Below are 27,067 nucleotides of genomic sequence, written 5' to 3'. Positions count from 1 at the left end.
AGCCAGGAAAAAACATGGGACATTGAGTGACTCCCTTACGACCCTTTAACTTTTTAGAAATAAAATCTGTCACATCATAGGCAGAGGACCTTAAAGCTGTGAGCAATTGAGGAGACAGAGATGACTGTAGCAACTGGCATGGATTCTGCATATAGCACCAACACTGAAAATCCTCAGTGGGTAATTAGTATTCACAGGACAGTAAATCTAATTTATTAAAACATAACAATGGTGGGAAACAGACAGCTTCCTTCTAATGCATTTTAGTCCAGAAATAATTAAACACAATTAGTGGTACTAGACAGAAGCTAAGAGTGCACAATTAAAAAGAAGCTACCTGAGTGATCAGTAAACACCTTCTAACTACAGCTACCTTTCCTGCAGTCCCAACGAACATTTCCTACGTTCCAAAGGAAATTATATTTGCGAAAATAATCTAGCAAAAAAATTTTAAACATTCAAAAGAATACTTTTTCCTTTGATATTAACTTTTTTTTAAAAGATCTTACTAATTTGAAGGCTAATGCTAATATAGTAATAAAGATATATGTGGGCACATATGCTCAGTGTATCAGAGTACAAAAGCACCTTACTTGAACCATTTCATTTACTTCTGATCACAACCCAGGAAAGTGGAAAGTATTGTTATTCCTGTTTTACAGGTGAGGAAACTGAAGCCCAGAGAGGGGACCTGCTTAAGACCCCAGAGTTTGAAAATGTAAGTTCTTAGATGAAACCCAGGTATCACCCATCAAAGCCTGTGCTGATAGCCATAAAGCTGTGGGGCTTCTCCCCTAAGCACATATCTTTCCTAAACTACTATCCTCCAACCTCTAATCCACCACCACAATTTACACAGTAACTGAGCCACTTGGAGACTGCACTCGTCTGGAAAACAGCAAGTAGGAAAATGGCTTTCATTAAGAACTCCCTTTCAGGGGGAAAAATTCAACTTCCCCAAGTTGAATTTTTGATATTCTCACAAGCAGTGGGGACAAGCAAAGCAATAGGCTGAGCCCCCAATCTTGGGTCTTGTTCATATGAAACTTAACCCCACAAAGGATAGGTCAAGCCTGCTTAAAATTAGGCCTAAGAGTCACCCCCAAGAGAACCTCTTTTGTTGCTCAGATGTGGCCTCTCTCTCCAGCCAACACAACTGCCCTCCCCCTGTCTATGTGGGACATGACTCCCAGGGGTGTGGACCTTCCTGGCAATGTGGGACAGAAATCCTAGAATGAGCTGGGACTCAGCATCAAGGGATTGAGAAAACCTTCTTGACCAAAAGGAGGAAGAGTGAAATGAGACAAAATAAAGTGTCAATGGCTCAGAGATTCCAAACAGAGTCGAGAGGTTATCCTGGAGGTTATTCTTACACATCAAATAGATATCTTATTAGTTAAGATGTAATGGAGAGGTTGGAGGGAACTGCCTGAAAATGTAGAGCTGTGTTCCAGTAGCCATGATTCTTGAAGATGATTGTATAATGATAAAGCTTTCACAGTGTAACTATATGATTGTGAAAACCTTGTGTCTGATGCTCCTTTTATCTACCTTATCAACAGATGAGTAAAATATATGGAATAAAAATAAATAATAGGGGTAACAAATGTTAAAATAAATTTAGATTGAAATGCTTGTGATCAATGAAAGGGAGGGGTAAGGGGTATGGTATGTATGAATTTTTTTCTGTTGACTTATTTCTTTTTCTGAATTAATGCAAATGTTCTAAGAAATGATCATGATGATGAATATGCAACCATGTGATAATATTGCGAATTCCTGATTATATATGTAGAATGGAAATGATCATAAGTTAAGAATGTTTGTGTTTGTCTGTTGTTATATTTTTTAAACAATTAATTAAAAAAAATAAAAAGGAACTCCCTTTCAGAAAAGCTTCTCTGTCCTCTTAATTCCACATATGAGTTTTCTGTGGCTTCAAGGATCAATCCCCAAAACTTTTGCAGTGCCTCCCAGAGGTCACCTGATTCCATGTGACAGCAGTGACACCTCTGCCCCCACCCCACCCCCGCAGGCATACAAACAGTACTGCATAGCATCTTTGCAGAGACTGCATTGTAACTGCATTATAGTTAACCCCAAAACAAATGAAAACGCACAATGTCAATCCCTCATGACAACAAGTGCTTCACAGTCATTTCTGGACTGCCTTCCTCCAAACCCTATACTCAAGTGAAAGAAAAGAAAGCAACTCAGAAAGAGGCTTCAGTGAATACTCACTGCTCCCCAGGGGCCGGTTCTCCACTGGTTTCCCCCAAGCACGTGGGTGCGGCTTGGGCTGGCGCTTCTGGGGCGATAATCCTTGTTCTGGAAAGGATGTTGAGCTGGGCCACTGTCTGGGGTCCACTGAGGGCATGGTGGCATGGAACAGTCCTGGTTGGTTTCTGGGACATAGTCTGGGTCGCACTCTCCATGATCAACCACGTGGTCACTGTAGTTGACACACACCACTTGCCGGGTGACCCTACCTTGTCCACAAGTTACAGAGCACTAGGTTGAGCATACAGAAAGATAAAGGGTTGGCATCTGGCAATCATTAATTCACGGATGTGCATTTCCAGTAAACAGCCCATCACCCACTTGCTCAGGTCTAAAAACCTTGGCATTATCCTGGTTTCCTCTCTTTTCTTCTCACCCAATATCCAATGCATTAAGAAATTCTGTTGGCTCAGTTTTCAAAATATATCCCCAATGCAGCCCTCTTTCGCAGTATCCACTCTCACCCTGGCAAGAGAGGATGGTCCAGGCCACCATCTACTCTCGCCTGGTCCACCAAAATGGCCTTTCAGTTGGGCTCTTGCAATTTGGAAAATTGTCACCCCCCTCCCAAGTCTGATGTCCACAGATCATGAAACATGACTCTTTTTTTTTTGAAACCTGACTCTTTTAAAACAAAAGTTAGACCATGTCATTCTCTCCAGGAGTCAACATGGCAGTCCTTGCATTTCAGACTGCAGTGCAGACCTTACAAGCTGTACATACACTGAACAGAATACTTTAAATCACTAACTAAACGCAACTCTGAAATGTTACCCATCAACATTTGGGACCCGCCACTATATAGCCCCAACTCGTTCCCAAATCCCCTCCCAATTCCAAAGAATCCACTCGCTTACAGAGCTCCAGTCCAAAGCCTTCCACTGCCCACAGGGGGCCACAGAACACTCCTCCTCTGCCAGGGGTCTAGGCAGGGTCGCACAAGCACTGTCATCGGCCACAGAGCTGTCCTCATCTCGGCAGCTGACATATCTCATCCGTGTACCTTTCCCACAAGTGGCCGAACACTAGATATTGGAATGAAGCAATGCAGATACGTTATTTGACATGATTGCTTACTGGATAACAACCCCGTCCCTAAGGTCACGCCTCCCCTCCCCAACCTCTCTGGTTCTTCCATTCTATTTCTTACAGGAGTCCAAGACCCAAATCGCCACTGGGTTCTAGGAACACTGGGTACAGCTCTCCTTGGTTCCGGTGCAGCTGGGGGAGGATGACAAGATGGTAATTCACACTCCTACATATAGAGGGGGAAGAAAAGCCCAAGTTATTACCATCAAGCCAATACCCATTTAAATGGTCATGGTGCATTAAAATATAAGGGCTAAGAAGCCTAAGAGAAGAGCTCCCGGGTCTGACTGATTCTGGGCATGTCAAGTAACATCGCTCATCCCCAATTTTCTTCACCATTAAATGATTGAGTTACTTTGCATGTGCCTTGATGCAGAGCAGTGGTCTACACTTAATGGTTTTTATGACCATATTTATCTGCCAGTTCTTGTGAAAAGAGAAAAAATATTGTAGAATAGCACATAAATTGGAGAAAAAGATACCATCATTATTAATTGTTAATTTTTTTTTAATCTTGACAGTCAAATTCTGTTCTCACAGAAGAATTTGCTAATCATGAACTTGCTTTCCCAGTTTATCAAAAGATAATTCCCAAAGCCCCAGAGGTCAAATACAGATATAAGAGGTGTATTCAGTATGTCAATGCCTGGAATTTATATAACACCCCTCGATGTCCCAGAGGTGATCTCTATAATGTACTGCAGTCATTCATGTGTAGATAATATTCCCATATTTACAGATGTGAAAACAGAGGTACAGTCCTGCTCATAATTATTGCTGGCCTCAGCAGTTCACCCCTATTCTTAGATTTAGAACACATTCATCACATGCCTGAGATGTAACAGGCACGGTGATGTGACCGACGTGCCCTTGCCTTATGGATCTCACAAACTGAACATGAGATTCCTTCATGGGCCTACGGACTCTGCCTGTTCCTCTGCCCAAAGTCCAAAGAAGCCACAGGGAACTTTTCACAAACTGAAGAAATTAGGTACTTATTGCAACTGTGAGAGCCGCCCTGTCATCAGATGGATGCTATACACTAACTTGAAGAGAAATCTATGTTTGAAATCTCTAAGGGAATTGCTAAGCCCTCACACCACAACTGTCTAAGATGGAATAGCTAACATTTCCCAGGCATTTGTTACCACATGGCTTGAAACAGTTTGATAAATGATTTCCAAAAAATCACACAAGTCATAAATGTTGTTTGGTTAATTGATCAGCTACAACAATATAAATGAGATTGCCGTACTCATTTATTCCTTTTTTTAAAATGTGTTTCCCTACATATATGTATTTCTATATCTATACATACAGAGGCAGATATGTGATATGTATATCATAGGGCATTTTGTTCACAACTGGCCTAGAGTTGAACCCCAGCCTCCCACGTGGCAGGTGAGAATTCTACCACGGAATTATCCGTGTGCCCCTCATTTACTCTTTTTGACACTCCTCATCCATCAACACCACTTGTTGAAATGAGGCAAATGGACAGTGCCTGGAATGGAACCGTACAAGGCCACAAAGGCCTCTGAGTTCTGAACACAGTCTGGGTTTAAATCCTGTCTTCAACACGCAGCAAAGCTGGGAGGTGGGCCTGAGTCTTCTCTGTACATATACTATGCCAAAATCGAAGGTCCACACCACACATACATAATCCTGTATGTGTTATTTATTCATTTTATTTGGGTTATTGTGTTTTATTTGTGCTTATATGTGTTGTTTATTTATGTAATAAGTTTATTATTATAAATCTTACTGTTCTAAAGTAATGTGTAGTATACTATTTGCAAATAAGAATAAAATATACAAGACTTTATTGTAAATTCCAGCCAATTGATTCTTACAGAATGCTTTTGCTAAATTCTTGCATCTGTTGGCTGACTATGGTTGTAACTGCCATACCAGCACAGATCTGACCTGAATATAAGTTGGTATTTCTGTACATATTTAAGAATAAATTGAAAGTGAAATAATGGTGTCAAAATTTCATTCAGTCATGAACAACATGTATGATTTCTTTACTGAACCAGATTATATTTTCAAATATTGGAAGAATAGGTCCCGAATTTTTTGTGCTATTCACAATGCAACAGCTACAGATAAAAAATTCTTTTATGTTTACTGTGCATTAACATGCTCTCTATCACTTTCTTAATGTTAAACAATCAACAGAACAATAAAGTAAGCCCAGAATTGTAGCTCTGGCTGCTATGTGTGCTGTAAAAACTCCCACTATATTGATTTGAAGCTACTAACTTGAGTGCACTGAACACAGAGTTGGGAAGAGTTGTGCAGTAACACACCCTTTTGTGCTATTTCCTGCACAATGATACAATAGATGTAACAAACCTCAAAAACATAGATAACAGTAAAATGTACTAAAATAATGAGGAAGCAATAAATTTGAGTATCAGCTTTGTTTTTTATATAATTAATTTAATTATAGATTTGTGCTCAGTGTCTAACAACAGCTATGTTTGGCAACCAGCTTGCAACATTCCTGAAGATTTACCAGTTGGCTCTTCCTAGTTGGTACAAGTTGGCTCCAACACACTGCTGCTTCAACAGAAGATAGTATTTATTAAACCCCAGGTTGAAATCATTAAAAAAAAAATCTAAGTTTAAGAGAGCAGAACAAAACAACCAACATTTGCCATCCAATAAGAATCAAACCTATGTGTAGTTAAAATAAGCACAAAAGAACGCACTGGACATCAAAACAGTAGATTCTAGATGCAACAAATACCTAAATCTGGACAATCTAGTCAATCAACGGGCTGACTTACTTGCATACTTACCCATAAAAGGATTTCAGTTTTGACTGAACCTCAGGGAAGTTTTGGCATCTTAGAGGCCAAAGGCAGTAGCTGAGTGGGATGAAGGAGACTCACCTGGTTATCAATAGGTCTGGATGCTGCGTTGCAGTCGTTGTCATCTACCACGGACATATACGACCCACTGATGCATTTCACGGCTCTTAGCTGGTATCCCTGACCACAAGTGACACTGCACTAGGGGAAGGAAATAAAAACACATACAATTCAGCTAATCTCTTTTCCCATATCATTATGGAAGAGGAAAACATTTCTTTCATAATGGGCCTGGAGGCTGGCACCTAAGAAATGTGGTAAGAGCAGGCAATCCTGCTCTGACCCATTATCATGATGACACCTGGGATTATCTCTGTAGACCACTGGAATTATTTCTGGAGGGGTTCAAGTCCTTGACTGAGAACTACTGGAAGGAAGAACATGCTTCTCTATCATCTTTGCATATTTCACAATATACGTAGAAGAGTGCCATGGCCGAAAGAGGTATTTATTATTATTTGATTCCTGGGAAATTATCCTGAGGAAATAATCAGAGTTTGCATCAATATTTCCGTACAAGGATGCTTCTTGCAATATTATTTATAAGGGTCAAAACAGTGGAAACCACCTAAATGTGCACAACCAGAAGTTAGTTTAATACCTCACGGCATACGGTTAGTAAAGAAAACAATGTAGTCACATGAAGTCATATCGTTTGATTTAAAAAGCAGTTTAAAAAGAAACAGATAGAATATTATTAGTTTTTAAAATAATGGAAGAAAATGCATAAACATGCTAACACAAATAACTTCTGCATCATAGGGATTAGGAGTGGTTTGGATTTCTTTTTGCTAAATTACATTTTCCAAAATTTCTCTTAATAAACACGCACTGTTCTTAAATCTTATTTTTAAAAACAGTTTCTCCCCCTGAATTGCATTTTCAATCAAAGGAAAAACAAAGCTCTGGATATAAAATGGGTAGAACTGGCCTAGTGTAGACATGGATTAAAAAAATAGGCCTGTCACTTCTAAGAGATGTTAGATCCCGAACCTTGACAGTGACCCTGAGCTATGCTCTCCTCCTTTTATTATCCCCTAAAAGTTATGTGGTTGTAGAAGAAAAAGAAGCAGGATTTAGAAGTGTCCTTGGACTCTCCCTATTTACTCAGAGCGACCAGACATGATCAGTCAATCTGACTGGGGATGTTGTGTAATAAAGGATTCTGACGAGAATCAATGTCAGTGGTAGAAATTGTAATGGTGTGGTAATAAAACTGCTTCTGGTTATTGCATGCACATTTGGAAAGGAAGGCATAGGCTAGAGAACCTAAGGGGGCTGTGGCTGGTGAGAGCTGGTGTGGACCCACCCTTCAAGAGATTATGTATTATGTAAATGACAGCAGACAGCTGCTCTGCTTTTCTTGGGAACTTGGAGTGCTACTAAAATAGTATGCAGAACGCTTTTGCTTCTATATTAGGAAAGACTTAATTCCCAGTGTGGCTTCTCAAATGCAAGCCTAAGCCCGGGACTTTCGCTCTTTCCTTTAAGAATGGTTCAAGTTAAGTCGGTGGCACCAACAGACTAGATGACTGAGAAAAGATTCTTTCAAAGCTTGATGATTCTGCAAACTTTCATCCAATTTTGAAGAGTTTGACGTATCTGATGGAGCCACAGAGGTGAACGTTTGAATTGAGTCACTGGGAGCCAAAACATCCCTTCTGAATCCATTCCAGACCCTCCTGCCAAAGACTCTGGCGCTGGATAACATTTTATGACAGACCCGTAGAGGCACGCTAGCAGATAACATCAGCCAGACATGAAATCTGTTGTGAATTTGTTTAAATCCTCGTGTGCTCAAGCTACAGTTTTAAGCCAAAGGGTGAAGACATGCACGTGAGACTGTAAAAAGAGTAATCAGCTCCAGGAGGGTAATTCCCCTTGGAGGTGGGGCAAAATGGTGCAAGGTTTTGCATGCTTGACCTGGCTCCATCGACAGTAGAAAGCATGCCCCGCGCTGCACCGCAGTAAAATCCCCAGGGCTGGAATGCCCCTCTGCAAGCCCTCTCCAGATAAGAAGGAAAGAATGTAGTTAAGAACCTTATCATTCAAAATACCTGTCCCCAGGGACCCGCTTGCCAGGATGCACATTCCGGCTGCTGACAAGTCTGCATGGTGGCTGGCTTGGTCTCAGGGTCACAGATTCTATCATTTAATCGATCTTCGCCAAACTGACACCAGACCTGGCGGTGCTTATGCCCTTTTCCGCAGGTGACCAAGCACTGTAATGAAAAGCAAGGCCAGACAGGGTCATTTCTGAACGAGGCTGTGGTTCCTGGGGGTTATGCAATGATTAACAGGAACAGGTGTGCCTTTTTCCCACGGCAATTCCTCTCTCCCTTAGCAACTCGTCAAAATAACATGGCTTTTTTGTTGTTATTGTTTATTCTTTCGTTCATTCTTTCAACCATTCTGCATTTATACAGACTCGGGCCAGTTCAAGCACAGAATAGGATCAACACAGCATCATGCTCTAAAATACTGAAAAGCTATGGTTTTCTAGGAGACGGGCCAAGTGCAGGGAATTACGAGTTAGATCAACCTTGTTTTTAACCCATCAGAGTTAACTATGGGATACTGTACAAGTTGCATGACCTCTCTGCACCTCAGTTTTCTCATCTGTAAAATGGGGATAACAAAGTGCCTCCTACAAACGGTTGTGAAAACTAAATGAGATTTCATTTACACAAGGGCTCAGCACAGTGTTCATTCAAAAAATTCATTCATGTTCACTGCAGAACATTTGAAAAATACAGAAAAACGTAAAAGAGAAAATTATAACTTATCCAAAATCTCACTGCTCATTACCTAACAGTAGCCCACTGTTAACATTTGCTGTTTTATTCCATTTTTATATCTAAGAAACATTGGATTATACTGAATTTACAATTGATCTCCCTCTCCCTGATTTTATCAAGTTTTCTTATAAATTTCTTACAAATGTTATTTAATTTAAAATGATACTTTAACTAATATTTGCTATCTGAGTAAAATTTAAACCCACTACCTCCTTTCATCTTTTGAACCAAACAATACTAGCATTTAAGCAAAGACAGTCTGTTAGCATTGAACTAAAGCACTAGGTTTGTGGTTAATTTGTCCAGGAATCAAACACTGATTGATCACATGTGCTGTTATCTGTCTACAATTTTGAGGGGGGCTGTTAAAGTCTTCTTAAGAGTCACACTTTGAGGTTGAAAGCAAACTGTTTCTATTGCCTTTATTTGGATGGGATAGGATATGGCTATGGATGTAGTAGCTGTGGCAGGGGAATACTCTTCATTTCCCCAGATTCCTGACTTGGCCCATGAGTAGGGGAATTTTTGTCCCACTTCCACTTGCTCCCCATTATGGACGGTGGAGCAAGTCACCCACTTGGTGAGAATCTCACTGGGCTATGTTAAATCTGGGCCATGCTCAGAGTCATCGTCTTACTACTAGGAAAGCAAGAAAGAGGCTATATCTTCTTTCGCTTGCTCTCCTGGGGTTACCTGTGCTAAGCAATGGTGGGTTTGCCTTGTGCATCAAGTAAGTGATCAGAAAGTCATAAAGCTGGAATACCTCACCTGGTCCTTTTCAATTTGTTCCAGCTTTTCCACTAGAAACTAGATGGGTAAGTCAGATAGGCCACTCACTGCAGCCTACTTCTTTTATTTCAAAGCCAAGGAAGTAGGAAACCTCATTTTTACTTCAGATCCAAGCCAGTGTGGCTTTACAATTAACAAAGCCACAATTTCCTGTTAGTGACTCAGGTAGGTCTCAAAAGGAGGGAAGCTGGGAGATTGGAACTCCAAAATCACCAAGAGACACTACCATGGTAGGTGATCAAACCAAGCCTATTGTGCCTCTGAGGTCAGCAGTGGACACTGTCTCTCAACACGTACAGGTGAGTATGGGGGCTGCTGCTTTCTCAAGGAGAGGTGGAAGAAAGGGGCAGCAGGTTTAGCCTAAAAGAAGGCCAACAGAATTAGAGTATCAGAGATGACCTAAAGGAAATAACAGCCCTCCTATCTTACCTCTGACCAGTCTCCCAATTTCCACTGTGGACAAGGGAACTCATTACACCTCTGGATGGTGACTTTCTCCTGATGAGTACATTTACTGTCATCCAGCATGTCATTTTGGGTGTTGACACAAATAGCTCTTCTCCTCTGGGTTCCACCATCACAGCTTTTAGAACACTATAGCAACAAAAAATAATAATAAGTAAAACTGTTACTGAGTTTCCTCTAAAGCATGCTCAAGATTCTGGAGATGCCAGCTTTTCCAGGCCACAAGAAACTAACAACCCTGGCCAACTCTAAGATTATTTTGGGGATGTCAGTTCATGTTATCAATTTATTTACTAGGTTTATGTTGAAGTTGACATTAGTTGATCTGTGAAAATAAAGCTAGAAATGGCCTTTAGGATATGGGAAAAATTACTGGTTCAGTGTTATTCCACCATTCCCAATTTTCCACATGCCATGCCCATGTCAGACATTATAAATCAATCATGATACTTTTATCTGCAGAGCTTGAATGGGGCCAGCCAGTATATATCAACCGTGGCACTGTTTACTGTATAGTAAAGAGTGTATAAATGGGGGGGTCTCATCACAGAGCAGCAAGCAGCCACCATCAACTGTTCAGACTTGGCATTTAAGAGGGAGACTCACTTTGAGTGAGAACCAACTTACTTCAGTCCAAGCAGAGTACCGCCAGCCACCCATGTTACATTCTCCTGAGCATTTTTCCTGGTTGCTTGGTCTAGGGTGACTGCTGCAGAAACTGTCATCAACCTTCTCAGTCTTGCCATCTACTCTGCTGAATTTGGCACAGTAGATGTCTAACGTGCGGTAACCCAAGCCACAGTGGGCACTACATTCGCTCCTGCTGACAACATGCCACCTGCGCATAAACAATGAGAAGAAACCACCATTTTCTGTTAAATACAGATGCCTAATCCAGACCTGAATAGGAGTTGAGTTCTTTTTTCTTCTTAAACTCAAACACCAGGAAACCAAACGCCACAGTCAGTTACTAAGATCCATTTTCAAACCAATGTGTTCATGTGTTTTTTATGGCTGCCAATGTATACAGTAGTCACGGAGTGACAGACAGAGGTTCTACCTTTGTGAAGATACTCCCTTGATACAGTCAATCTGAAATTCAAGCAGCCAAAAAGAAAAAAATTGAAAATCAATAGAGCAAAAAAAGTAATTTTGTATTTAAAGGCTTCGTGCAACCCAGCATTACATTTAGCAAGTGGGTTTTCTTCTTTCCAGTGCTCGTAACTCACCTCATGAAACCTCCTTTATGTGAGCCTTTGCTAGAAATGGCTAAAGAAACAATTCGTGAATGAATAATTTAGACTATGCTAATTATAAATTTCAAGTGTTAAGCCCTGTGTACATTATTGTCTACGAATAAACTTTAAGTTTCTTGAAGACATGGACCACATTCTATACTTCCAGATTATATACTTCAAAAATTAGATTTGAGTCCATAACTCTTTGTCACTTTTGTATTCCCAGTAACTATAAAGACCTTTTCTTGGCACATGGTAGATGCTCAGTATGTGTTGATAAATGACTGCTTCCTTTATTGTCCCAGGAACATGGTCAGTGCTTAAATTAAAAAAAGGAAAAAAATAATAAACTGCAAACTGCATAGAACAGTTTAAACAAATGAGCTTGAAACATATTTTGTTGACTAGATTTAGCAATTCCCAAAAGGATACCTTTTGTTCATTTGATTTTATTCTTGGTTGTTAATACTCTACTGCACAGAAACTGAATGGTTTCCTGATTACCAAAGCCCCCAAGAAGTCTTCCATCCACACCTGTCTGGGGGGAGAACACTTAGGAAAAAAAGGAAGAATATTGGCTGCATGCTTATCTTGGAATTTCTTAGTAGTGTCCCAAAGTAGGTCAGAGCTGACCATTTGGCAAGTGAAGTGGGCTACTGAGATTTTCCATTAGAGTGACATGGTATTTTGGGATTTTGCTCTAACCCAGAACATGTCAAATAAGGGGCTGTAAAACAATGTTTTATCTCATCCTGTCACAGTTTAATCAGGGCAGACTCTCACTTCCCTAAGGAAGTGAGGCAAAAATGTGGATTGATTCAACAGAGGCATCTGGAACTTTCATCTGCCCTTCGATTCTTGGCTACCTTCTCTTTGCCTACATCACCATTTCCTTGGGGAAAGGTTATTTTCCATCCTGGATAAAGGAGGGAGGTGTCTGTCACTACACAAAAAACACAGCTGGAGCTCAGGCTAGAAAAGTATAGCAGAGTCTCCTGAGAGGCAAACAATCCCTGGAATATGAGCAGAGTCTTGTAGAAAGTTCTGCCAGTGGAAAAGCAGAAAGTCTTCTTTAGGCTCAATTTGTCTTTATATGTTTTTCAGCTAACAACTTTACTTTCCCAACAATCTGTAGAAGTTAGAATGATACATGTTGACAAATAGCATCTTATATTTAATTTCAGGCATGAGCATGTACCTGTCTAGTTATGAGGTTTTATAAGCTAATTTTAAACTCCTCTTATTTTCTTTCTTAATTCCTACCTCTAAGTTCTGTAACTTCTACCATACCCTAAGACATGGCCATGATTTCTTCACCTTCGTTTCTTTAATCAGTTAGAAATACTATTATCATCCAACACTGTTCCCTTAGCTGTTGTCCTCGTTTGCTCTCAGTAGAGTTTAAATGCTTTTTTAAAGTTAAATATTTAAAAAGGTGACTTTCTCAAAACGAAGACTATAGAATAGCCCTTTTGACATATCTACTAAATGAAATGAAAATACTTTAAGCCCTGGCTTTTCCTAGGTCTTGTGAGATGATTTTCAATAAAAATCAGCTATAGAATAAGGAAGGCTTGGTTACAAATTCAAGCTCTAACACTTATTAGCTAAGTAACCTACCTCACTGAGCCTCAGCTTCCTTGTCTGTGAAATGGGGGGAGGGGATAGGATTCATTTTATAAAAATATGAGGAAGGTTAAGTGAGGTAAGGCACATAGTTCTTAAAACACATCACAGTCACTCAAGAAAAGTAGCTATTACTGTTATGATTGTATTATTATTATTATTATTACTATTATATTATCATCCTCAACGTATCATTCTCCAACCAAGCTCCAAGTATCATGCAATGCCACATAAACTAATAATACAAAACTTGCAGAGAAATCCACTTGCGATCGTGCATAAGCCTACATAAAAGCCTCATGAATTCAACACCATCTTTCAATGCATTAGCAGCCAAAACCACTTGATAGCCTATGCATGGTGATGTGAAGCCTGTAAAATGCTGAAGTGTTTACTTTGCTATTTATGAATGATGAGACCTCAACACATTCTCATACTACCCCATGCTGATAATTTCTCTTCCCTAAAAGGAAGATGATACACCAACTCATCTTAATTACATTCAATTCATGTGCAGACTGTATGATGCAATCCCCAAGGTCAATATTTACTTGGCAAGTTGTAAGGATGGAATAAGAACTAGCACTTTTTGCTAGCACTATACTCTATGACTATTTTTAATTCTTAAGAGAACAAAACATCTGCAGGCCTATATCCTGGATAACTGGTTCCAGAGGAAGGGAGAATTGGCTCACGCTTATTTCACTGAAATGCAAGGAAGAGAAGTAGAGACCAACATCCTCTGCTTTGGCTCTTCGCATGCAGAGGCCTCCCACAGCACCCTCACAGCCCAGCAGTAACCAAGAAGAGAACATGGCCTCACCTCAATTCACAGTCTGTGCCACAGGGTTCGGTGACAGGTCCTGGCTGGGGCAGCCGATCGCACCTTTGATCAGAAACTGGAAGCTGATCAAATTCCCTGGTGCAAACAGGTTTTCGTTTACGCTCCCCTAAGCAGGGAGAAAAAAAATACTCAGAGAAAGTAACCCATTCCATAAACTACTGAGACAAGGGATTGGCAAACTTTTCCCAGAAAAAGTAAATGTCTTCAGTTTTGGGGCCAGACGCTCACTGTTTCAACTCCTCAGTGCTGCTGTTACACGGCAAAAGCAGTTGCTCATAGACAAGGAGTAAATGTATGGGCGTGGCTGTGTTCTAATAAAACTTTATTTACAAAAGCATACAGTGGATTGGATTTAGGTCACTGGATGTAGTTTGCCAACCCTTCATTAGGACAGAAGGAAATGAAATGATATGTAATACGATTACTAAATCCATGTCTCTGGGGAAAGTAAAGTGGCAGAGATGATTCTGCACGTGTGCAGACCTTTTAGGATGGGGAAACGCAACACAAAATCTTAATCCTTTAAAAAAATCTAACTCATCAACAAAAAAATGACCAGATTGTTTCAGAAAAAAGAGATTAGAGAAAGCAGGCAGATAGAAAGATTTATAGGTTGCATCAATTTGGCAGTTTCTTAAAAAAATGAATTTAAAAAACCAAGATGTAACCTCAAAATAGATACCTTGGCAGGGCTTGCTGCATGCTTGCCAGGGTCCCTGGCTGTTCCAGTAAAATTGCTGAGGTTTGTCTTCAATTGGAATATTGAAAGAGTAGCGCACATCGGGGTTGTATAACTTTCCCACTGACAAAACCTGGAAGGTGCAGACAAAACGGAGTGACTGTTTGCATGCCTTGAGACACGCAAAGGAAAAGAGTCATAGACTCGTGACCAAGTTTTTACCTGAAGCAAAAGTTCTTGTTCAATGCGGTCTGTGGAATTAATTCTTTCCACGACGTTGTCGGATCCGCTGTACTCTAGCACAGCATTCCCAACGCGGATTTCCCTTTTGGACATTGTGACGACGAAGTCTCCATTTAGCAAGTATTCTCCTTTACTGCTTGATAAAGCTGCAGATAAGAAAAGGGATTTCATTTACTTGCTGCCAATTACTAGTTGTTTGAAATATGACAAACCTCAATAGGCAGAGTCATAGGGCAAAGAACACGGACTTCAGAGCCAGACAGGCACAGGCTCAAATGCTACTCATGCCTGTGCCAGCTATGTGTCCGTGGGAAATCATTTTCCCTCTCCCACTCGTCATTTCTTCACTTTAAAGTGGGGTAAAAACACTTACCTCTCATCATGTGTGCAGAAATGAAATGAAATGAAACATCATGGTCCTAAATAGCCTAAGGTTCATTACGCAAATCCTGAAGTTACAGGATTATATCAGGAAGCGAAGGCACTGATACTTGAAAATACATACTAGTGAACTGACCACTTATTAATCTGGATCCAATCTTTTGATTGGAGAATTTAAACCATTTAACATTCAGAGTAATTACTGATAAGGCAGGATTTACTTCAGCCATTTTTCCTTTGTTTCTTCTTTAAGTCCTATACCTTTTTGTCCAACTTTTCTCAGACTGTAGCTTTCTCTGCTATTTAAGCTGATCTTTTATGATGAAAAAGATTGATCCCCTTCTCATTTCCATGCCATATATACTTTAAATACTTTCTTTGTGGTTATCATGGGTTTGTTATGTAACAACCTAAATTCATAACCAATTAGTTTGAAATGATACCAATTTTTAAAAATTAATTTAAAAAATTTAACAAACTAAATAAAATATTAACATATATAATCAGTAATTCACAATATCATCGCTTAGTTGCATAGTCATCATTTCTTAGAACATTTGCATCAATTTAGAAAAAGAAATAAAAAGACAATAGAAAAAAATAAAATGAAAACAGAAAAAAAAAGATGATACCTACCATACCCCTTACCCCTCGCTTTCATTGATCATTAGCATTTCAAACTAAATTTATTTTAGCATTTGTTCCCCCTATTATTTATTTTTATTCCATATGTTCTACTCGTTTGTTATCAAGGTAGTTAAAAGGAGCATCAGACACAAGGTTTTCACAATCACACAGTCACACTGTGGAAGCTATATCATTATACAATCATCATTAAGAAACATGGCTACTGGAACACAGCTGTACATTTTCAGGCAGTTCCCTCCAGCCTCTCCACTACATCTTGAATAACAAGGTGATATCTACTTAATGCGTAAGAATAACCTCCAGGATAACCTCGCCACTCTGTTTGGAATCTCTCAGCCATTGACATTTTGTCTCATTTCACTCTTTCCCTTTTGGTGGAGAAGGTTTTCTCAATCCCTTGATGCTAAGTCTCAGCTCATTCTATGGTTTTTCTCAATCCCTTGATGTTGAGTCTCAGCTCATGAAATGATACCAAATTTTAACTTCCATAAGTAGAGTTACAGATCAAGGATAATACTGGATTTGTAATTACCCATGTGGTTACTTTTACCAGCTCCAAGCTATCTACTGTCCTTTCCTTTTAACCTGAAGAATTCCCTTTAGTGTTTCTCATAGGGCAGGCCTCATGCTGATGAACTCCCTCAGCTTCTGTTTATCTGTGAATGTCTTACACTCTCTCTCATTTGTGAAGGACGATTTTGCCAGATCTAGAATCTCTATCTGACAATTTTCTTCCTTCAGTATTTGAAATGTGTCCTACCACTACCTTCTAGCCTCCATGGTTTCTGATGAGAAATACGCACTTCATTTTACTGAGGATCCCTTGTTTTGTGAAAAAAATCGCTTCTCTCTTGCTTTTAGAAGTCTCTCTTTACCACTAGCACTTGACATTTTGATCATGAAATGTCTTGGAGTGAGTCTATTTGAGCTCATCTTATTCAGAGTTCACTGAGATTCCTGGGTGTGCATGTTCATGTCTTTTGTCAGATTTGGGAAGTTTTCAGCCAATATTTCCACAAATATATGTATATACTTTTTTTTTTCCAAAGAGAGAAAGAGTGTATTATTAGGTGCACAATAGGAGAGCAGATGGTCTAGAGGCCCAAAATCTGTCTCACTGAATTCAGGGGGTTCAAGTATTTTAAGGATTTTAGCAAAGGGTCCTCATATATTTTTTCTTCCCCTTTCCCTTCTCCTCTCCTGGGACTCCCATTATGCGTATAATGATAGGTTTCATGTTGTCCCACAGGTCCCTAAGGTTCTGTTCACTTTTTTTTTTTTTAACACAGGCAGGCACCGGGAATGGAACCCGGGTCTACGGCATGGCAGGCGAGAACTCTACCTGCTGAGCCACTGTGGCCCACCCTCTGTTCACTTTTAAAGATTGCTTTCTTTTGTGTTCTTCACACCATATGATTTCGAATATCCTGTCTTTTAGTTTGCCAGTTCTTTCTTCTGCCTGCTCAGGTCTGCTGTTGAATGCCTGTGGTTTATTCCTAATCTCCGTTATTGTGTTTTTCATCCCTCCAAAATTCTATTTGGTTCCCTTTAAATATTTCTAATTCCGCATTTTGTTCATGCATCACCTTCTTTAGTTCTATAGCCATGTTTTCTTTCAGTTCAGCGAACTTATTTAGAGTTGACTGAATGCCTTTGATTAGTTGCTCCAATGTCTGTGCTTCCTCTGTTGCTGAAATTTGTTCCTCTGAATGAGCCATCCCCCTTCCTGTTTCTTTATATGACTTCTGATCTTTGGTTGAAGTCTGGGCATTTGATTATTTTGATGTGCTAACCTTGGAAGTCAGTTTCTCCCTCTTCCCTAAGGTTTTAGGCTGTGTGGTCTCTTCTTCAATGCTAAATCCAGCTCATACGGAACTCTGAGAACAGCCTGTGATTAACAGTTCAGTTTTTCTCAGGGCTCTCTGAGCCTGCATCTTGCCCTGGGTGTGTGCAGTGACTTTCAAGAATTCCCACTATATGCATTGTTTCCCCTCCAAGAAAGAGTTCCTCTACACAGCTTCTCCTCCTGGGGCCTTGGGCTGTTCTCTTAGTTCTTATTACAGTTTTTCCTCTCCCAAAGCTGCGGTCAGCTCAGGTGACTCCCACATTCTGTTCTGCTTCTTCAATCCAGCTTTCACCCCTGGGTCTGTACTACTCTTCAATGGCTTTACCCCTCCTTCTGTGCAGTTTCCTGGTAACTTCTGGGTGAGGGGACCCAGACCTGCACCCTGAGTCTGTCTTCTGTGGAGCCAGATGAGATTAATGTATAAAGACAGGTAATATTTTTGTTTAGGATCACCAGTAATCAGACACCAAAGACCTGGACTGGTTGCCCAAGTGGCAATGCAGGCTGATCTGGCTTCAGGAAACCACAGTTGAATGCACATGCACACGTGGGTGGATCCATAGTCAGAGGCCTGCCGTGGGTTGCCTGCCATGAAGGGTACATTTAAGTGAGAAGGAGGGACTTGGCCATGTATATTTGTTCCATTGCTCTCTTACTTTTTTAAGTGTATTTCTCTCTCCTTTTCAGGTTCAGCATTTGTTGAGTTATTCTCTAGTTCTGATCACCTTCAAATTTTGAGAGAGTTGATTTTACCCTTTTCTTTAGCTGCTTCTGAGGTGGTGTGTTTAACAGGACTTCCTACGTTGCCCTTTTGATGATGTCACTCTATGTTCATACTTTTAAATTAATTTTCAAGAAAATCCCAATTGCACTTTTCCCCCTTAGTATTTATTATGAAGTTCCAGCTTCTTTGTAAGCTCCATTTTCTTCCCCTAATACCATTTTTTCCCTGAATAATGAATGCTTCTCAATATTGTGCCTGATATAAAACAAACACTCAGTAAATAAGAGCTATTAAAGTTTGAAGACTGAACAAAATACTAGAGAGATCCTTTTACCTTTTGTAATTTGTACATGATGAGCAAATCTCCAGTGCTGAAGGATGCCTTGGAATGCATAGATCATCTATTTAGGTGAATAAGTGGAACAAGGTGCTATGTCTCCTAGGCTGCTTAGGCAAATACCATAAAATGGTTTGGCTTAAGCAAGGGGAATTTATTCACTCACGGTTTTGAGGATGGGAAGACGTTCAAATCAAGGCATCATCAAAGCGATACATTCTGCCCAAAGACAGCTTGCCACCAATCCTTGGGCCCTCTGTCACATGGCAAAGAACATGGTGACATCTGCTGGTCTCTCTTCTCTTCTGGGTTTCGTTGATTTCAGCTTCTTGCTTCCATGGCCTTCTGTCTCTCTGTGTGAATGTCATTCTCTTATAAAGGACTCCAGTAAGAGGATTAAGACCCATTCTGATTGCGGTGGGTCGCACCTTAACTGATGTAGCCTCATCAAAAAGTTCCTACTTACGATACATATCACACCAAAAATAATGGATTGAATTTAAGAACATATTTTTCAAAGGTACATACTGTTCCAAACCAAAACACAAGAAAATTAACTCATAGATGGAAAATAGGTCCAATTTCAGGGACAAATGTCTATCAATTGGCGATAGCCACCCCCAAAACTATGTAGAGTGGGATTCATTGCCCAGCATCATGTGTCAACATCATATTAATAATGTCTATCATGGGTTTGTAAGAGGAGGGGCCAATATGTCTTAAGTATTTGTCCCAGAGATCCTAACTGGTCTTCATTGCTTTTTGCATTCACCATGCAGTCCACAGTCAATATGCGTGTAGAAGAAATTTAGATGATTCACTTAAAATTAGGTATAAGACCCTTATACGGAGATTAAGGGCTGAGATGCAGCTTAATATTCTTTGTGGGTCAGAAGCAGCTGGATCTCTGTTTTCCTGGATATGGAGTTTACTCATTTGGAAACTGTACCAGTGCAGGGCTATTTCTTTCCAGTGTCAGAAATTAGCTGCATTTAATTCCATTCTTAACGTAGCACTCCATGTGCCAGAATTCCCACCCACAGAAGCCCCATCTTGGACCCAATGGAAGAATAAGATGCTTTCATCTGAGATGGTTGGGAAGTATCTGGTGACACAAGAGAAAGTCTGGGTTAGTTTTTAAAACCATGACAAATCCTATAATTTCTTGCTGCAAAATCCTTTGAGAGTACCTACTACCCTAATATAGGTCGCACTGTTACAGAAGACAGGTCAAACTCCTTAGCATACCTTTCCAGTGACTTTACAAATCTTATCTTGACCTATCTTTCCAGCCTCACCATCATCTCCTACCAATAAACCTAAACTCCCACTCACGAGGTCAGCAATGCCTTTTTTTCTACATGGAGGTAGAGAGGTGAAGTGGATAAGGTTGCAGGGTCCTAAGTCAGACCAGTAAGGATTCCAACTTTGACTCCCTACCTTCTGTCTAGTTGATCCTGGGTAAGTTACTTAACCACTCTATACCTGTATTTCTTTCTCTGTATAATGGGTTTCTTCATAGGATTGTAATGAGGATTAAACAAGACAGTGCATGGAGGCTTTGGTTGCTGGCAGATCACAATGCCTTCATATACAGTGTCTCCTTGTCATACTTCTATGAGGTAGGGTCTATTAGTCATGCCTAATTAATGGGTGAGAAAAGTACAATTTAGAGATTATTAAACTAACTTCCCTCAGTTGTGTGGCTTCTAATCCAGGAAGCCAGTTAACCACTCAAGTTTTTTAAGAAGGAAATTAAAAAATGCCTGTTACATGTTTAGTAACAAATATGTTACAGATTTTTAAAAATTCAGTTGTTTGTTTTGCAAGATGGCATGAGCCCCTTTAGTAAAGCAACCCTTTAAAAATCTACTTTTATAAGCTCTCATAAAGATCTCAGCCCACAGTAGGTACTTAATCACTGATGCTTAAGGAACAAGTGATTGATTGAATCTGACATTCATGACAGGAAGACCAGGGTGCTTCCGGCTAAATAACGATTTCTTAGTGTAAAACTCTGCCAACCTGTCTCCCTTGCAGCTCCTGTGGCATGAGACCCACCAACTGTCATAGAGATGCAGGAGATCCACGGCTCACTGACTGGACATGCAGTCGCTTCCTTGGCACATCAGCGTCCTGAGGTTGCTCCCTAATGCGGGCCACTTACATTGTGACAGCATGATGTGCTGCCAGCAAAATCACCCAATTTTTTCAAGTTAAACCACACGTAGCAACCCAGCTGATGTTTCACCAAAAGAGGGGAAATGAAATGTCACAGTGCCAGTATCGTAAATTCTGCTGTAATTCAGTTTTGCTGTTAACGAAAAAGCAATTGTCAATTCTAGGTTAAGTCCGGAACTCCTTTCCAATGTTTCCAGATTTCTTCTTATGCTTATACTGACAGGAGCATTTCACCCTTCACTGCATGCTCCTTATCCCAGAATACAGTAAGTAGGGAATGAGAAAGGCAGTCAAATGATGTAAGACTCCTTCCATGATTTGCTCTGATAAGCAACTCGGCTCCAGAAATCTTAAAGTCATCAGTTGAAATGATGTTCCTGTTTTATCTTGAACTGAATTGGTTCCTGCCTTCCCACTGCCACATTTAATCAAGAGCTCAGGGTACTACTGGAGACAAATTAGTAACATAGAAATGGCCACTTTTCCTCCTAAAGAAAGAAAAACATAGTGGCATTGGCTGCAACTTGGCTTTAACTCAACAGGAGGGAGGGTCTATGCAAACAGACAACCTTTGACAAGAAGAGTTTCTGCTTCGGTACCTTGTGAAAGAAATAGTTTCCTGAAAACAACAGTCTACTGCCCAGCCTCCCACTAATGCGATTAGGGGAGCTAATTTCCTGGGTTAGTTTCCCCCCCATTTCACCCATCAGAGCTGGGTTGCTACAGAGGCCCTCTCTTCTGGAAACAGCTCCCTCACCAAAACATACAGAAAGAATATGGCTTCACTGACCTTTAAAAATATATGAGGGATCAGGATGAAAATTGCTTAACAGCATCATAGCTGTGACTGGACTTGTGCAAGACGAACTGTGGGTTTAAAAACCTTCCCAGTACATTTGTTGCACCCTCCTTCAAGCCAAGAATAAACATTTGCATGCCCCAGACTTGATGACAACATCAAATTCTTTCTAAATTGTTAAGTAACCACTATAAGGTTCAAAGGCTCTGAGGTCTTTGCTTTCACACTCAGTGAACTGTGACTTCTGATCTATGTGTGCATGCTTTCCATTCGCTTCCAGAGATGTTCTTATGCCAACAGGTGACTGTCCCATAATATTTCATTAAGGAGCCACGACTTGCACAGACTACCTGTCCCAGATCACGAATGTTCTTTAATTTTGCTTTCATTCTTCCCAAGGAGATTAAGAAACCATCAGTGAGGAAGAAAAGGTTATCAGGAGTCCCTCCCTGAATTCAGATGCCTGGCATGGGTTGATAAAGTTGAATTGAATCCAAGACTACTACTTGGAGGGAGTTTATTTTTCCAAGAAAGAGAAGAACAGAAGAGACTCCTTCTCCCTTTTGAAGAGAAGAGAGGAGCAGCTCAACGTGGCTTTCAGCTCTTAGGAAATTAATTTATACAGGAGGGTTCATGCAATGCTGCTTGATTTAATTAGGAAATAGGAGGGGCACAGCCCATCACATGCTCAAATTTATTGCCAAGAGCACAGAGAAAAATGCTTGACCATTTTTCACAGCAGTGGAAGGAGAAATGTAGATTCTCAAAAAAATTATTTGCAAAGGGTCCCTATGAACTTAGTTAATTGACTTATAAAGTCACTGCTCACTTGGATATTTAAGGTGAAGAAAAGTTGATGCAGCCAATGAGTAGTTAATTCTGAGTAAGGCTTTACGGGCTTTGAAAGAGGTAAGATTCTGCCCATATCCAAGGTAACCCCACCCACCACTTAGCACATAGTAGGTACTCAACAAAGGCAGCACAAGCCATAGTTTCTCAACAATTCAGCAATTGCTAACTGAGCACCTACCACATGCAGGTTTTATATCAGGAACTGAAGATACAAAATATGGCCCCTGACCTTAAAGACTGGAGGTCACGTGGATAAAACAGAAACAAGCCTTTTCATTTCAGCTGATAGCCACTCCATGCTTTCAATTGCTCGAATCAAAACCCTGGAGTTATCCTGAGCTCTTCTCTTTCTCTCTCAGACCATATTTAATCCATCAACAAATCCTGAGTGCTCTACCCTCAAAAGATATCCAGTGTTCAACCACCTATCACTACCACCACTGCTTCCACTGCAGGTCAACTCACCAGCATCTCTCTTGGATTACTGTGATAATTCTCTAACCGGTCCCTGGGCTTCTAGCCTGCCTTCCTTCTCTCATGATTTACTCTCAACATAATAGCCACAGTGAACCTTTTAAAACACAAATACAATAATATCCTATTGTTCTTCAGCTCAAAACCACCAGGAGCTCCCCATTTCTCTCAGAATACAAGTCAAATCCCTTACAATAGTTGCATGGCTTTATCTGCTCTACTTCTGTTTTCTCTTTAGCTTCTTCCCTAAGACTCTCCCCCAATCTCTCTCAGCTTCAGCCACAGTAGCCTATACTCTATTCATCAAACAATCCAGCCACGTTTCTACTTCAGGTACTTTGCACTGGTTGTTCCCTTTGCCTCTAATGCTCTTCCCTTGGATAGCCTGTTCTCTCTCTATACAATTCACACATTTCAACTCCACCGTCCATACTGCAAGCCCAGTGTCCCAAATTCCCTCATGCTGCTCTATTATTGTTATAGCACTTATCAACTTCTTAAAGCATGTAGTTTGCTTATCCATCAAGTTATTGTTTATTGTATATCTCCTTCCATTAAAAAAGTAAACCTTAAGAGGACAAGGATTTTCAATATTTCTTTGGTCTGTTTTGTTCATGGGGCCCAGAAAAGCACCTGGTACATATTGAATGAGTGAATGAATGATGATAGATGGTAGAAAGTGCTATATTAAATATTAGCATGCTGGGCTAAAGGAATGCTATCTATATACAGGTTTTCATACAGATATCCCAAAATACAGATATAGGTTCTAACTGAACAAATAAACACTTAATAGCTCAGTATGTTAAAATGTTTGGGGCAAGCCTCAATAGAGGCTATATTCAGATGGATAAAGTAAAATTCCTGACTGGACATCATAAAAGAGAAGGTACATTCATTTCTTTTTAAAATTGACTGCCCAGCAGGACTACTCTGATTTCTTTTAGATCTGAGTGCAAGCTGTGCTGGTTTTCTTGTGGCTTAGGAGTCTAATTGTGCAAGACGTGACAACACTTCAGTTGAATCCCTTTTAGTTATTCCCTTCTTCCAACGCCCTTCTTTTATTTAAGCCATGGGTGGGCAAATTTCAGAATTACTTATGGCCATTTACAGAATGATAAATTGAAGGGATCTGAGACTGGTTGAGCAAACAGTTGAAAATCAACACAGGGTCGTTGCTGAGTTGTGGTTCAAGTATAAGGAATGGATATGAATTAATCATATGCCCGGGCTCTGTGAGAAAAGGATAAAGGATTTATAAAGTAGTAATGACATGAGAAAAATATGTGCTGTTACAGAACCTTTTGGAATGACCAGCCATAATGAAATACTGAATATATTTACCAGTGATCTGCTACTAGTTGGAGGTGATAACACAGAAACTGTCAATTAATACTCCCAATAAAACATTTGCAAGTCAGTTACCCACAGGACAGAGTTTGAAAAAGACTGAACAAGAGCAATGATTTTAGGCTAAACTGATAAGGTAAGTACTTGCAAAATTTGATGTGGGACCTTTCTGTTTTCTAAGATCCAGAGTAAATCCCTTGATATTGATTACTATAACTACTCGACCCTTAGATCAATACTCTTGAGGAAGTACGCATGAGGAAGAAATAGAATAACAAATTTGAAAGATCAACTTCTTTCATGAAAATACATGACTTTGGAAATTTCTCCCTGTGAGATACAAGGAAGGAAGTGGAACCTGTCAACATCTCCAGAGACCCAGGACTCCTGCAGGGTGTGGAGTCCCCGGCTCACCTAAGTAGTTGTCATCCTCCGATTTCCCTGAGAGGCTGTGCTGCCGCACATCGATACTGGTAGCACCAGCTGGAATTCGGACCACAGTATTGTAACCTGGGAAGAAGTCGGCAGAAATTCAGTATTTCGTAGAATGGTTCACTTTCTCCAAGCATTCATTAAAAGGGGAGCAAGAAAGGAACAGAATATAATTCTCACTAACAGACGCCTTATAGCCAGATGGATAATGCGCCGTAACAAGACTGATTTTACGCTTGACATGAAGACTTTTACGTATTACATGTGGTTAACAATTTTTAAACTTTGACCATTTTCCTTCTCACGGTACTTAGGGGCAGATACTTACCATAATGTACTGTATTGAACGTTCCTGCCACCGTCTTGCATGAAGAATTATCGCCACCACAAATCCCGCATTTATCTCTTCGTGCTTTTGAGTTTAAAACATGATCACATCCAGCTTGCTTTTACAAAGAAAACATTTGAAATAAAGGATAAGCATTATGGAGACCATAACGTGGCAAAGAATGTGTTTTCCTGAACAATGTGCATTCAAAATGACCAGAAAGTTAAGGGCCCTTAAACCTGAAAGTGGGAAGAACTCAAATCGTCCACGACCTTGCTCTCTAAGATGTGGTCTTTAAACCTGTCACCTGGGCATCACAGTGGCTGTTAGAAATGCAGAGCATCTGGGCCCACCCAGACCTACCGAGTCAGAATTGGCATTTGAGCAAGCTTCTCAGGTGATTCATCTACAGATTTAAGTATGAGAATCACTGCTCTATGAATAAGTAAAATAAATGAGAAAAGTTCATGCAGAAATGCATAAAAAGGAGGAGGGGGTAGTGGGCAGGACTGTGTCCAATTAAAGAGCTCCTGCCTCACCTTAGGGAAGCAGCCGCTGTCCACTCCAGGCTATTGTTGCCATGGAGAAATAGGAGCCTAGTGTTGACGTTTTCCAATTTTTCAAGAGAAGCTGGATAATTCGATTTTATGTGAAATCTCCCTATGTTTAAATATTGGCTCCACATGCAGGCCAAAGCATGACCGCAGACTGCCAGTTTGAGGCCTTCGGGCCCCAAGGGGCTCCTGAATTGCCTCACGTATTAATCAAATGCAGCAGTGTGGACCAGACTCTGAGAAGACCACCAGGAACAACCAGCCGATCAGGAGAACATAGTTCACATTCTTGGCCATTTTGCTCCTTTGCATCGAGTCTTTGAGGAGAAGTGCAACGTGCTATAAAATGGATGGATGAGGAAATCGGGACTTCAACCGTGTGTTGGGAAGTAGGTGGAGCTTTACTACCAAGTAGTGACTCCAGTTTGCCTTTGGACCACACAAAAGGAACAAATATCTCAGAGCATGACTGTGTTAGGAACGATTTCTGTACTGGTAAAAAAAGTGAAATGGAGTCAAGCCCTCTAGAAGTCACTGTTCTTATGCTTTGCCATCTGCCAGAGGTTTCTCAATAGTCCCCCAAGAAAAATTAACAGGCATGTCTCACATAGAAGCTCTTGTGCTTAAAATCACAAAGAGAAACCTGAGTGAGGCCAGCTTTTCCTCATGACAGCCTTCTGAAGCAGAGCTATTTATTCAATCGAGAAAATCTGTTGTCAGGAAGCATTTGGGTTTAATCTTAAGCACTGAGGTTATAGTATAGGGTAATGCACATATAAACTTTTTATAATAAATCTTCAAGGGGTGGTTTTGTGTAGCCCCCTCACTGCCACCCCCAGAGACTGAGAATGTCAAGAAAATCTAAAGCGGTGGTTCTCAAACTTTGGCAAGCATCAGTCAGGTGATGTTGAGGATATGGTCCAAGGACCACACTTTGAGAACCACTACCCCAGAGCTACTGCACAGATATCAGCAGTTGTTCGTCCATCAAGGACACCACAAACCACAACCTGGCAGCAGGGCAACACAGTGGAGAAAATGCCATCTGGGACTTACCCGGCACAGGCCTTGGACGCAGATATCGTTTGTGTCCTGGCCACAAGGAGTTCCATCTATCACTCGGTCTCGGAGCTGATAGTAGGCTGTGCTCCCTGCCACCCTGCAGAACAACTTGCACCGGTCCTTCATCAGAACTAGAGAGGAGAAACATGATGCCATGTGACAGCCGTGC

General features: G+C 40.5%; 1 protein-coding gene across 4 annotated transcripts in view; it reads right to left on the bottom strand.

Moving 5' to 3' along the window:
• Window positions 1-27,067, bottom strand: part of ADAMTS9 (ADAM metallopeptidase with thrombospondin type 1 motif 9) — a 159,875-nt gene that overhangs the window by 76,361 nt on the left and 56,447 nt on the right. For all 4 annotated transcript variants that reach the window (XM_077128775.1, XM_077128777.1, XM_077128776.1 and 1 more), the window contains 13 exons: window positions 26,893-27,029; window positions 25,283-25,400; window positions 24,937-25,032; window positions 14,910-15,076; window positions 14,691-14,820; window positions 13,988-14,114; window positions 10,928-11,138; window positions 10,265-10,429; window positions 8,306-8,470; window positions 6,270-6,389; window positions 3,431-3,535; window positions 3,138-3,305; window positions 2,242-2,511 (listed from right to left, as the gene is read on the bottom strand). In XM_077128775.1, the coding sequence (XP_076984890.1) occupies window positions 2,242-2,511; window positions 3,138-3,305; window positions 3,431-3,535; window positions 6,270-6,389; window positions 8,306-8,470; window positions 10,265-10,429; window positions 10,928-11,138; window positions 13,988-14,114; window positions 14,691-14,820; window positions 14,910-15,076; window positions 24,937-25,032; window positions 25,283-25,400; window positions 26,893-27,029 (1,979 nt within the window). The remainder of the gene's footprint in view (window positions 1-2,241; window positions 2,512-3,137; window positions 3,306-3,430; window positions 3,536-6,269; window positions 6,390-8,305; window positions 8,471-10,264; window positions 10,430-10,927; window positions 11,139-13,987; window positions 14,115-14,690; window positions 14,821-14,909; window positions 15,077-24,936; window positions 25,033-25,282; window positions 25,401-26,892; window positions 27,030-27,067) is intronic.

Source organism: Tamandua tetradactyla, chromosome 15 (assembly GCF_023851605.1).
Source record: "Tamandua tetradactyla isolate mTamTet1 chromosome 15, mTamTet1.pri, whole genome shotgun sequence".
Classification (NCBI taxonomy): domain Eukaryota; kingdom Metazoa; phylum Chordata; class Mammalia; order Pilosa; family Myrmecophagidae; genus Tamandua; species Tamandua tetradactyla.
The sequence above is the reverse complement of the archived record's forward strand: the minus strand, read 5'-3'. Positions and strand labels throughout refer to the sequence as shown.